We start from the raw sequence: 12,553 nt of genomic DNA, 5'->3' as shown, positions 1-12,553 counted from the left end.
TATTTGTTTATTCTTGTGCAGTTTCAGCTCAGCCATTGATACTCACATAAAATGAGCAGATTTGCATGCCAGACTTTGAATTTCTCAATAATCAAACTTCTTGAACTTTGACATTAGACCGCTTCCACTCTTTCACTTTCCTTATTACTGCATTCCGTACCATAACTACTTTTTTTGGTCTTTAGCCTGACTGTGAATTAACTGTGCTACTCATTTAAAGCACAGATCTTATAATGCGAACTACAGTTATTGCTAATTTCCTGCCACTTTCCTAACAATTATTTTTGAACTTGGTAAGAAATTGGAACACATTGAAGCAGTGTGTGGTCATGCCTGAGGTAGAGCCAAAAAACTTGGACAAAAGGGAACAAAAGCATATTGTCATCCCAGGCCACACATAGAATGGTGACTGGTCACAACTCTGCGAGGAGTAGGATTCCTTACGTTGAAGTTTGCAACCTTAACACTCAGAGGGTAAATGACAAAAACAGTTTATTGTAAATAATTTTGGAGTAGAGAATTAGTTTGATATATTTTGTCTGACTTAACATTGAGCTACTGAGTGTGAATTTATATTTGTTAAATGTGATAACTGTAGCATGTCAAATAATTACTGCAGAAAATTGGACATAGGAAGTCATGTGGCAACCTATGATAATAACAAATCAGTTATTAGATTGAATACAGAGTTTTTTGTATGGAGAACAGAATTTTATAGGTAATGGTTATAGCGTCCCCAGTGCTATATTACGAAAAGACTTAAAAAACAATATTTATAAAGAAGAGACATTCAAAAATTGAATAATATATTTTTATCATGTAGCCGTAAAACAATAATTTCTCTGTCGAGAAATGCAAAGAAATGCAATGCAAAGAAATAATTTATGACAAAATGATCTAAAGAGATGAGAAGATACGCTCTTTTGTTAATTTTTTTTAGTCGACTTCACTTCCTCTTTTGTCTTGAGTGTGTATAGACGGACATCTTTCGAGTGCTGGCAAATGTAAGCATATTTGTATGAGTTAAGCAGATAATATATTAATTGAATATTATTGTGCACTTTTAATTTGTAAGAGGTAATCCCGATTTCATGTCCGCCTTCCTTGAATTAACCTGCATTCAAGTAATTTACAGTTCAACAATCGCAGCTGCTGATGCAGCCAACGACGCCATTACGTGGCGATATTAACTTATGAAAAATTAGCGGAAGCGGAAAACTCGCCCGCTATTAACATAATATTAATTTTTCTCCACAGCCGCCTGACGTTGCAGAAAATACTTAGCTTTAAGATTCTTATTTTCAGTACCATAGCCGAGAGCCAGAGCCAGGACTCCGACTAAAATACAATGGTTAACAGAGGTAAGAAACATACTCTCGTGCGTGTGGGCCGCAATTGTAATTAATAACTAAAGATCTTTTGCTTTAAAGTGAGCTGACTAGCCGAGGAAATTAATATGAAAAGTTTATTACATTGTACAACTTATATGCTCATGTTTTAAGATTCAGCGAGTCTAACATTCATTAACGTAACAAATAATTTGAGATTAATATTGTTAAAAAGGAGAACTTCAGGAAAGCATTTAATCGTAAAATCAAAATTAAATGAAATATCATTTTTATTAAGGCCCACCACGTAAGTCGGCAACAATCAAAAAATAATAATAACAATAACAATATATTAAATTACGACGGCCGACGGACGCGAGATGGTAGTTATTGATAGGGTAGTAGTAATATTCTTGTATTGATTACTAAAGGGTGTCATCAAGCATCCAAGTATTTTTGAGAAAACTGGACATGCTGTTAAGGGTATTAAAATAGGACTAGAGGATATGATATGCAGTAGGTGAAGATTATAATGCTGGTTCTTTGCAACACAAAAGTGTAACATCACTGAAGTGAAAAATTTATTAGGACAGTGAAATTTAAGGCCAATTCTCACCAGACGTAATGGAACATCAAGCAACGTCTGTATTAAATGGTGGAGTGTTCACACAGGATGGATGTCAGTGTGACATCAGTTCATTTATAGTCCATCAGCAGATGGTGAAACTGGCCATCCGCAATGCAGTAAATTGCAATATAGTAACAGAATTAAGGAACTAGCCATTACAAAGCTTATTAATAGCCAAAGTAAACTTCTTCAAAGTGGATGTTTTTGATCAATTCTGTATGGTTAATTGCTGATAAGTAAAGCAAGATTTCAAAGCTTCGATATTTATTTGCTAACAAATATGTACATGCATCAAACAATATTCATAAGGGTATACATAGAGCCTGTTAAACTTATCCATTATGGTTTTCTTCTTATGTAGCAAACAACATCAGAAACAGCTGTCTTTTTCTCCCTCAATGGAGCTGACATTTTCACTTAAATTTGATATTATTTAAATTGTTTCATCATTTTATGTTGTAATTTATGAACAGTGTAGGTGTAAGCTCTGTCCAGTTAATTTGGAAAGCCAAGTTATGTTGTATACTCTACGTATATATAAAGCAGCATTCACATATGTCTGTCATTTCCAAACAAAACCCCTGGATCGATTTCAACCTAATCTGCACAAACTGTATTACTATCAGTTTTATAACCTTCTGTCTCAAGTATGACTTAATTTTTTCCCCCTCTTCAGTCCCTGCCATGCAGGCTGCCCTGCATGTCAAGTGCATTATGTTGAATTAGTATTGGCCTGTTATATTATCAGTCTGTTTATTAGGAGCTACATGTGAGGTGGGGGGGGGGGGGGGGCAAGGCTGAGCAGACAGGTGGGGCAAGGGGGCAGATAGGTAGTGAGAGAAGGAGGATGATGAGGTGGACAGAGAAAGGAGGTAGAGAGAGGGACAGAGAGTGAAGGCGGGTAGAGATGGACAAAGAGAGTGTGAAAGATGATGAGCTGGACACAAAGAGGGCCTTGAGGGGCTACACATGTGAATGGGGACTGCTGAGATGAGATAGAGATCTGGGAGAAGATGGATAGTGAGAAAGGAGATGAGGTGGATGAGGATGAGATAAACAGAGACAGGGGGTGGAGGAGATCAACAGACAGAAGAGTAAGGACAGGATAGAAAAAGATAGAGGAAGGATAAGCTGGACAGAGAAAGTGAGGGGAATGACATGGGCAGAGAGAGTGGAAAGAGGAGATAGATAGACAGATAGATAGAGAGAGAGAGAGAGAGAGAGAGTGAGGGAGAGAGAGAGACGATGAGGAATTGGACAGAAATACAGCGAAGGTATATTAGATGGGCAGAGAGAAGGATGAGGTGGAGATGCTTCGAGGGAGGGGGGGAGGAGAAAGTTTGGAGGGGTAGTGGGTAGGGGAAAAAGGGAGAGGGGGAGGAGATATGGACAGGGATAGGAGAAGAGGATAGGGACAGAGGGAGGGGGAGGAATATATGGTCAGAGAGAGGGTGTTGGTCTTGTACTTTAGGCAGCGTTAAGGAAGGAATTTTTGAAATTCCACCACTAAGGGGGGGGGGGGGGCGGTGAAATAAAGGATGAAAGACTTTTTGAAAGTATGTCAGTTTTAAAGCAATTTTGAGGCTAGAACTAGGAAAAGGTTTCTTGGTCAGAAATGAAAAAAATAATGTTTCTGCAATTTTGGAAATTTAACCAATGTTGGGGTGAAAGAGTGAATGATAGTATTTTCTGAAAAGTAATTATTATTAAAGAACTGATAAAGTATTTTTAAAGCTACATCAATAAAAATTGTTATTTGACTTCTTGGTTACAAATAATGAAAATGTGTTTCAGTGGTTTCGGAAATTCAGCCTCTATGGTGGTGTAACACAGGATGAAAAGATTTATGAAAAATTTCATTATGGAAGCATTTTTAAAACTAAATCTATGAAAATTTGTACATTTGGTTTCTCACTTCAAATTAAAAAAAAAAAAAAAAAATGTGTTTTAGTGTTTTTGGAACTTCAACCCTGAGGGCATGAAACAGAGGATTAAAATTTTCATTAAAATATTATGTTATATTAAAATACAGAGGGTGTTCATCTTATACTGCAGGTATCGTTTAAGAAAGGATTTACAAAATTCTACCGCTGAGGAGGAGGAATAAGGGATAAAGTGTATTTGGAAAATGTCGCTATTAAGGCAATTTTGAAGCTGGAATACTTTCAAAAAGTTGTATTCACTATTAAAGCAATTTTGAGGCTAGAACTAGGAAAATTGGTATTCGATCTCTTGGTCAAAAGTAAAAAAAGTTGTTTTTCAGCATTTTTGTAAAGTCGACCAATCGGAGTGTGAAATACTGGATGAAAAAATTACTTTTGAAAATAAATTGTTATTGAAGAACCACAAAAGCATATTTAAAGCTACATCTATGAAAATTGGTATTTGACTTCTCATTGAGAAATTAAAAAAAGTTTTTCATTGTTTTTGGAAATTCAGTCCGTAATTAGATGAAACGGGATGAAAAGCTCTATGAACACATTTCATTATGAAATCACTTTCAAAGCTAAATGTATGAAAATTTATATTTAGCTTCTTGATTAGAATTAAAGATATATGTATTAGAGAATGAAAGTTTCTATGGAAATGTCACCACAAGATCTCAGAAGGCATGATTAACAGAAACCTCTAACTTCAGCTACCAGGATTGCTTTTCAGTCTGAATTACTACATTCAGAAAAGTCCATGCTTCTATGGCTTCAATTATCATGTCAAACTGGCTTTGTCATAATTGCAAACAAAAACAAAGGCATCTTTAACATGTTAATTTTTCTATAATCCTAATATAAGTTTATAAAATTATTTTTGTTCTAATTACTTTGCAAACTAATTGTTACTGATGACAAGATAGATACTATATTTAAATGCCGATCCATGTACAGGAATATCCATTTGTAATAACTAAGTACACTCTTTCTAGAGTGTTGACTTGTACATGAACAGTGTGCATAAGAATGCATAAATTTAATTAAATTATTTTAAACAATATGCACAAATTTATATGAAGAATTACTTTATTAAATGTTAATACCATTTTTGTGGCTTAGTTTGCATAGAGTAGATACACTGTTTGCACAGTGTGTAGCTTTACACATGAGCATTGGACATAACAACATACAAATTCGATTAAAGAAAAATGACAAAAAATCTTTGCTGACCATTCAGTCTGTGCGCACAGCAATGGGCACTAAGCCAGTATCTTAATAAAGCTGAGAAAATGTATGAATGTCTAGGAAATTCTCCCAGGCCCCTGGCCTGAAGTGTACCAAATTTGGCACACAAACTCCTTGCCTCGAGAGGACAAACATAGGGGGATTTACAATGCTATGGCTCTAACATTTAAGATACAGACCTGTGATTTTTAAGCCACTGCCATCTAGGGTGTTGTGCGTGACAGGTGTTGTATGGAAACAGTACCAATCACCTTACTGACCTGCTTTGCAAGGCAGCCTACACATCTTTGGCAAGAAATGGTTTTCCATCCCTCAAAGTGTGGGTTGTCCAGCAGTACAGGTGTGTTGGGGCAGTAGTACCACCCTGCTTTATCACTCTTTTGCAGGGGCCACACATGTAGATGGGTATGCCTGGGAGAAGATCAAGATGAATAGAGTAGAAGATGTGTCATGAAGGGATGGACAGGGAGGGAGGGGTGCAAGAGGGGATGGGTCAGGAGAGAGAAAGAGGAGTAGGTAGGCACAGAGGAGATGAAGGAGATGGACAAAGAAAGGGGAGAAACAACACAATATCTGTGATAAATACTGAAACCTGGGTATGCTACCTGATGTAACCTGTTGCATGTCTGTCGACATGGTGGTCAATGACAACAGCATGGGACAATCACTAATGGAATTCCTGCAGTCACTGACACTGCCTGGCATGCCACACACCATCTGGTGTTAAAGACAGGGGCATGCTTTATGTTAATGGGATGTCTGAATGCCTCAAATCTGTACAATGGAGCACAACTGTGTGTGATGAAGATATTACCAAATGGCATAGAAGCAACTGGCATAACAGGTAGGGGTGCTTGTGAATCAGTATACATATCTCACACACCCCTAATTCCATTGGACATCCTGGTACCATTCTGCAGATTGTACAACCCCACACAGTTGACATTTGCCATCACAATAAATCAAGCACAAGGGCAAAGCATGGAGGTATGAGACATAGACCTTATGACATGGCCAGCTGTACATGGAATGTACATTAGCTCATCCATCAATTTACACATCAAGGTGCCTGGGAATAGACTGTACTATCATAAACACATCTGTTGTGTCTTAAAGTCATACCTATATCAATTTCTGACAGTTGCTGGCGGTTAGTGGAGGCACAGCTTGGGTATTTGGAACGGGGGGGAATGATTGACTGAAAGAGAGCGTGATGCTGAAACAGAGAGTTTGTGGGGAGGCAGAGGGAAGGAGGAAAGGTTGTGAGGAGGCATAAGGAAGAGTAAATAATAAATACCTCATTGAAGCAGAGGTATTCAACTAGTATATGCTCTCGAAGACAAAAAGAATGACCGACCATGCAGGACTTCTCCAAATTGGATCGAAATCAGTAGATGTTATGTACATGTACAAACAAATAATTAAGATTTCAAAAAAAGTGGAGCCTTTATTCAAGAGAAAGAGGTTTACAAATAGAGCAAGTCAATAACATGTTGGTCCATCTCTGGGCCTTATGCAGGCAGTCATTCACCTTGGGACTGATGGATAGACTTGTTGGATGTCCTCCTAAGGGGTATCGTGCCAAATTATGTCCAATTGGTGCATTAGATTGTCAAAATCTGGAGGTGGTTGGACAGCTCTCCCTATAATGATCGAAACATTATCAATTGGGGGGAGATTTGGCGATCCTGCTGGCAAAAAGGTAGGATTTAGCAAGAAGAAAGACAAGCAATAGAAACTCTTGCTGTGTGCAGGTGGGCATTATCTTGCTGAAATGTAAGCCCAGGATGGATTGCCATGAAAGGTATCAAAATGGGGCTTGGAATATCAACAACATACCACTGTGCCGTAAGGATACTACGGATGACAACCAAATGCTATGAAATGAAATGGCAACCCACACCATCATTCCTGGTTGTAAGTCTGTGCGGTGGGCAACAGTCAGGTTGGTATCCCACCACTGTCTGAGGCATCTCTTCGGCCCAGAATGTCATTGAATGGAGTAGAATTGTCTTCAGTGCTGAGTCCTGCTTTGATATGAGTCCCAATGATCAGAGAATATTTGCTAGTGGGCTGGTCTTAATGACATGAATCATCATGAGATTGCTGTGGAGGTCATTACTCACTTCCTACTCTTAGCAAATCTGCTCTGATAGTGTGTGTCTCATTTGAGATGACTCGTATATTATGACAAAAATGAGGACACTCCAAGGTGACAACCACTTTTACTTTCAATTACTTACTTATTGAGTTTTCTCCTCTTACTCATTTCCATAATCCTTTTATTCGTTGTTTTATTTTTACTTTTCCTCTTATGTACAGCAGTTTTTGTTGTTGTCTGTTCTTTTCATCCTTCTACTTAACTATTTGTCATTTCAGTATCTATACAGACCAGTTTCTCTTTTATGCTTCCTTCTCTCACGAATTTAGAAATAAATATACGTCTTCAACAAACAGGACGTTTGAATATGAAGAATTATAAGCAAGTCTGGATGACATCTAGAATGATGTATGGAGGTGGGCTTTCAAAGAAAGTATCCAATCCAGTAAAATTCTACTATGTTTAGGTTATGTTGTCTGTGAAATAAAACAGCTATAGTTTTGGCTGTTGTTACATACAGCCTTTGTCAAAGTCATTTTTTGTTGTTATTGTTGTATTTCACAACTTGACACACAACATATAGCACTTACCCAAATTTTTCTAGTATCTTTCCCCAACAGAGAACAACATTTTAAAAAAACTGGAAGAATTGTACAAAATATTATAACAGTGACATTACAATTTTTATTTAATGGCATACTTTTATAAAATATGTACATCAATATTGTAAAAATATTACAATTCTCATAATAATTAAATGAGTATGTGATAAACGAATATCTTTCAAAGCAAAGAACTTAAGTTGTATAGAGCATAATAGAAAATTAATAGATTCATTACATAAATATCTATGGTCATCTTTGGGCTTGAACTTCTTCATTTTAGAATTTTAGCACCAAAACAAAATGTAGAATATTTGCCTGTCCAATGAGAAACCATATATAATGAATACATAATACATATCTTAAACTGCATGCAACATACAATCACAAAGTACAATTTCAGTTTTACAGGTTAAGTAACTCATAAGGGCATTTACGTGTCTCTTATTAAAAGAACATATAAAAGTGGCAAGGAAACATATTGAATCAATATTAATTTTAGATGTTTCAATAACAAACATTAAAACATTTGGTAACAAAAAAGACAGACAGAGACTTATTAGAAAGAAGATAAAAAGAAATGAAATTTTGAATGTTTTTAATGCAAGGTGAGGGGCGTTTGATGCACCAATTGTGGGCAATGGCTTCATATGAAATTTAGTACAGATGTTCTACATTAAGAGAAGATATTTATAAATTTTAGCTTGTGACATTACATTTTTAGAAACTAATACGAAAGATCGAAAGTTTCTTCTGTCACTGATCCCCCAATGACTACAACCAGTTTGTAATATTGTCCATTGGACGAGTGATGAAGGCGCCATACTCCAGGTTTTTGAATTCAGGTTCAAATTCGCACTACAATTTTGATGAAAAGGTTTCTATGAAAAATATTTTTAAACAAAACAATCAACATTGGAATATTTTAGGTGTTCCTCATGCATTCTATGTATAGATAAAGATTTTTGGAACTTTGTAACAAAGGCACATTTTATTGAAATAAATATTAACTTCTAATGAAATAAAAATTGAAAATTGTTAATATTCACTATTTTTTCCCAGGTCAAATGAATACAAATATATATAACATTGGAATTTTGTCTTATTTCATAATAATTTATATTTTATGCAAAAAATAAAATTAATAATAACTGGTCTTTCTGACAACCCAGAAATAATAATACCTAAGTAACTCATCTACTGAGTGACACCAACATTTGATTATAATCATTCCGAGTTGTATGCCAAAGAATAGATTTCTGTTACTTTTCTCACAAACTTTGGAATGTAGAACTGCTTTTTTTTTAATTCTCATATCCAAATGACACTTTATCTGGATCCATGGTGTACAATATCTGGCTTATCTTGTTAATGATATCATACAAATGTCACGTGGGAAAACTGTGAACTGCAGGATGAATGCCATATTATTGAAAGAAGAAAGTATATAATTACATGTGATTAAGGTGTAAAATAATTAGCTCATATGATTACACATTTCATATAACACATAAGATAATAAATGACTGAGCAAATAATAGGTGCAAAAGTCTTATCTGCACATACGATCACACTTTACAACAAACATACTTTTCTCATGGTCCAAACAGGTTCAGCACACAAAAAAGTCTTATATTTCTTGCATAATAATTCAAAGTATTGGCACCACTTATTCAAGAGTACACTACATTTCAATACAACATTACAAAGTCGTGACCAGTACACTTACCAGTAAATAAACCTGAGCACTGATACAAGTTAGTGACAGACATTTCTTATGTTATTCAAAGATACAGCTTACTGCTTGCTATTGCAAAAGCAACTCAGCAAAATTCAGCCATCAATAACCATAGCAGCATTTGATATGACAAATTATGATTGCTACAGTTATATGTATTTACAAATAAATTTACAGAAATTATTGCATTTGAGCACAAATTTATTGGTAGCTGCACATAATTCTTTACAATAAAAATGTAGATGCACTACTGTCACAGATGCTTGATCTACATTTAACATGCACCTGTAGACAACTTTATACATAGAAAAGAACAGAACCTTTTTGATATCTGGTAACAGATAATATCAATATGACAACTTAAAACTATACTAGCTGGACGTATCAGGGATATCTGCCAATTTAAAATATGCCAAAAATTATTCTCAATAAGTCAGTAAAATTGGTTCCTACTCACAAGGAAGTATAGTATTTTAAATCTTTCCATGTGGTTTTAACTTCATTTGCCACCCTGAATGTACAAAACACCTTTCAGTCAACGAATATTTTTCAAACACTTTTTCTGGTCTCACAAGCACTATCCATTAAAAATATAAATAAGACAAACTATATATGAAACCAGCACTTTCCAAATATCATATGCTTGATGCTCAAACAACGTTCTCCCAGAATAAGAAAATTTAGACTATTCTCGCCACAGAACTTTGATTTACAACATCAAGGTTTGTTCGTTACACATTTTGCAAGCAAATATAAATGCAGTTTAAGTGGTGCTGCAAGAATTTGCCTTCCATCCCTTTATGGGGAATGATTTCTTTTTTTTTTTCAATTTTACATGTTCAATAGATGCACTGCACAGTTCACTAATGGTAATACACTTGGCCTTTCTCTCCAGAAGCACAATATGTTCACAACGTCTGTAACAACACAACAGTTCTGCCTGTGAAAGGCAGTACCAGAAATTCTCCTCACGAATGCCTGAGTCTCTGTTCCATCGTAATGTACTGCCGAATGAGGCGTGAAATCTCATGCGCTTGATCTGTCTGTAGCCGAGTAATACGCTGCTGCATCAGGTTACCACATTTCATATCCAGAAACAGAGTGCCATCCTCTGACTTCACTTTTCTGGTTGAGATCACCTCAGAGAAGGGATAATGAATCAATGTTTCCTAGAAAAATAAAAATACCACTTCTATTAGTACAGTACCTTTTAAGGGCTGAAAAGATCATAAAAAAATAAGGGTGTGAGACATTCAATTTGTAAAGTGAATAATTAATATTACACAATTTCTGTACTCCCTTTTGCAATATATATGCTGCTACCTAAAACTATTGATTATTTTTCCATAAAAATACAATAATGTTAAATCACATTCATACTTACGTGTGTCACCAGATCAATGAAATGGACACCATGTCTATTAAGGGCCAAAATGTGCTCTGAACGCTCTTTTGGATCTGATACACGCTTTACAGCAAAGAAACTAGATCCAAACAATGGCCATTTAGATAAAATGTCTGTAAAATAAAGAATATTTATTATAAAATGGAATAGCAATATAAGTGTTGTAGCAAAGTTCTTGTACAATGTAAATACTTTAGGATTAAAGGAGACCATCCACTGAAAAGCAGAAGTATTGAGTTGTTGATAGGCACACACAACAGGGGGGAGGGGGGGGGGGAACTTGCTAGCTTTGAGTTCTCCTTTGACGAGTTATAGTGGTTATTCAGCAGGTGCACTGGTTGTGGCGGGGGAACTGCCACGTGGGGTGGGTAGAGGGAGAAGGAAATGGGAGGTAGGGAGAGGGACTTGTGGTGGGTGGCTATGGGCTTGGAGGGAGGTGGCAGGTTTGTTGGCTAGGAATGCAAGAGGGAGACACGACAGGTATATGGACTGGCATGATTGTAGTGGCCAGGGGGATTCACCACATGCCGAAGGCGACATGGAAATGTGAATTGGGAGGGGATGACACAATGAATGAAGGTGAAACTGTTGGGTGGAGGGTGCAAGGACAGTGGTTTACCTGAGACTTAGTGCAGGATGATTACAGGAGTGGAGGATGTGTTGTAAGGGCAACTCCCACCTGCATAACTAAGAGAGAGAGAAGGATCCAGATGGCTTGAGTTGTGAAGCAGTCATTAAAATTCTGCATGCTGTGCTCATCTGCATGATCTACCACCAGGTGGTCAACTTTGTTCTTGAAAACAGTTTGGTTGTAGCCGCTCATCCGGATGGACAGCTGGTTAGTAGTCACACCAACATAAAAGGCTTTGTAGCAGATTGGCATATAATGTGGCTGCTTTCACAGGTGGCCCATTCTCTCATGGGATACATTAAGCCTGTGACAGAACTGGAGTAGGAAGTGCTATTGGGCAGGTCTTGCACCTTTGTCTGCAACAGGGGTACGATCCCTGTGGTCAGGGATTGGAAAAGGGAGTGGCACACGGATGGACTACGATATTGTGTAGATTGGCAGCCAATGGAACACCACTTTAAGAGGGCTGAGAAGTATCTTGGGCAGGATGTGAGGCAATCAAAGCCCCCATGAAGGATAGGTAAGTCCAGGGCATTAATGGGAGACGAGAAGGTGTTCCTCTGTAGATGATTCTTGGGACGTGGTGGGAAGGTTGGGGGTGTATAAGAATATGGCACAGGAAATCTGTTTGTGGACTATGTTTGGGGTGTATTGCCTGTCTGTGAATGCTTTTGTGAGACCTCCAGCATACTGGGCAAGGGAGTTCTCATCACATGGGACATATTTTTTGGTGTGTAAGGGACTGCAGTTACTGTTGGTGGTTAATGGGTTTAATGTGGGCGGGGATGTGGATGGAACCATCACAGAGGTGGAGGTCAATGTCCAGGAAGGTGGCACACTGGATAGAGGAGGACTAGGTGAAGTGGATGGGAGAAAAAATGTTGGAGTTGTGGAGGAATGCAGATAGGGTGTCTTGGTCCTGAGTCCAGATCATGAGGATATCATCA

General features: G+C 37.1%; 1 protein-coding gene and 1 long non-coding RNA gene across 2 annotated transcripts in view; one reads left to right on the top strand and one right to left on the bottom strand.

The window, feature by feature from the left end:
• Positions 1-968: 968 nt before the first annotated feature.
• LOC126236814 (uncharacterized) overlaps positions 969-12,553 on the top strand; it is a 67,020-nt gene continuing 55,435 nt past the window's right edge. The window contains exon 1 of the long non-coding RNA XR_007544986.1: positions 969-1,004. This is a non-coding gene — a long non-coding RNA (uncharacterized LOC126236814). The remainder of the gene's footprint in view (positions 1,005-12,553) is intronic.
• Positions 7,887-12,553, bottom strand: part of LOC126236813 (unconventional myosin-XV) — a 498,803-nt gene continuing 494,136 nt past the window's right edge. Inside the window, exons 55-56 of the mRNA XM_049946408.1 lie at positions 10,955-11,088; positions 7,887-10,739 (exon numbers count right to left, since the gene is read on the bottom strand). Of these exons, the coding sequence (XP_049802365.1) occupies positions 10,539-10,739; positions 10,955-11,088 (335 nt within the window). The 3' untranslated portion in view covers positions 7,887-10,538. The remainder of the gene's footprint in view (positions 10,740-10,954; positions 11,089-12,553) is intronic.

This window comes from Schistocerca nitens, chromosome 2, assembly GCF_023898315.1.
Source record: "Schistocerca nitens isolate TAMUIC-IGC-003100 chromosome 2, iqSchNite1.1, whole genome shotgun sequence".
Taxonomy (NCBI): domain Eukaryota; kingdom Metazoa; phylum Arthropoda; class Insecta; order Orthoptera; family Acrididae; genus Schistocerca; species Schistocerca nitens.
Note: the sequence above shows the minus strand (reverse complement) of the source record. Positions and strands in the feature narration are given on the sequence as shown.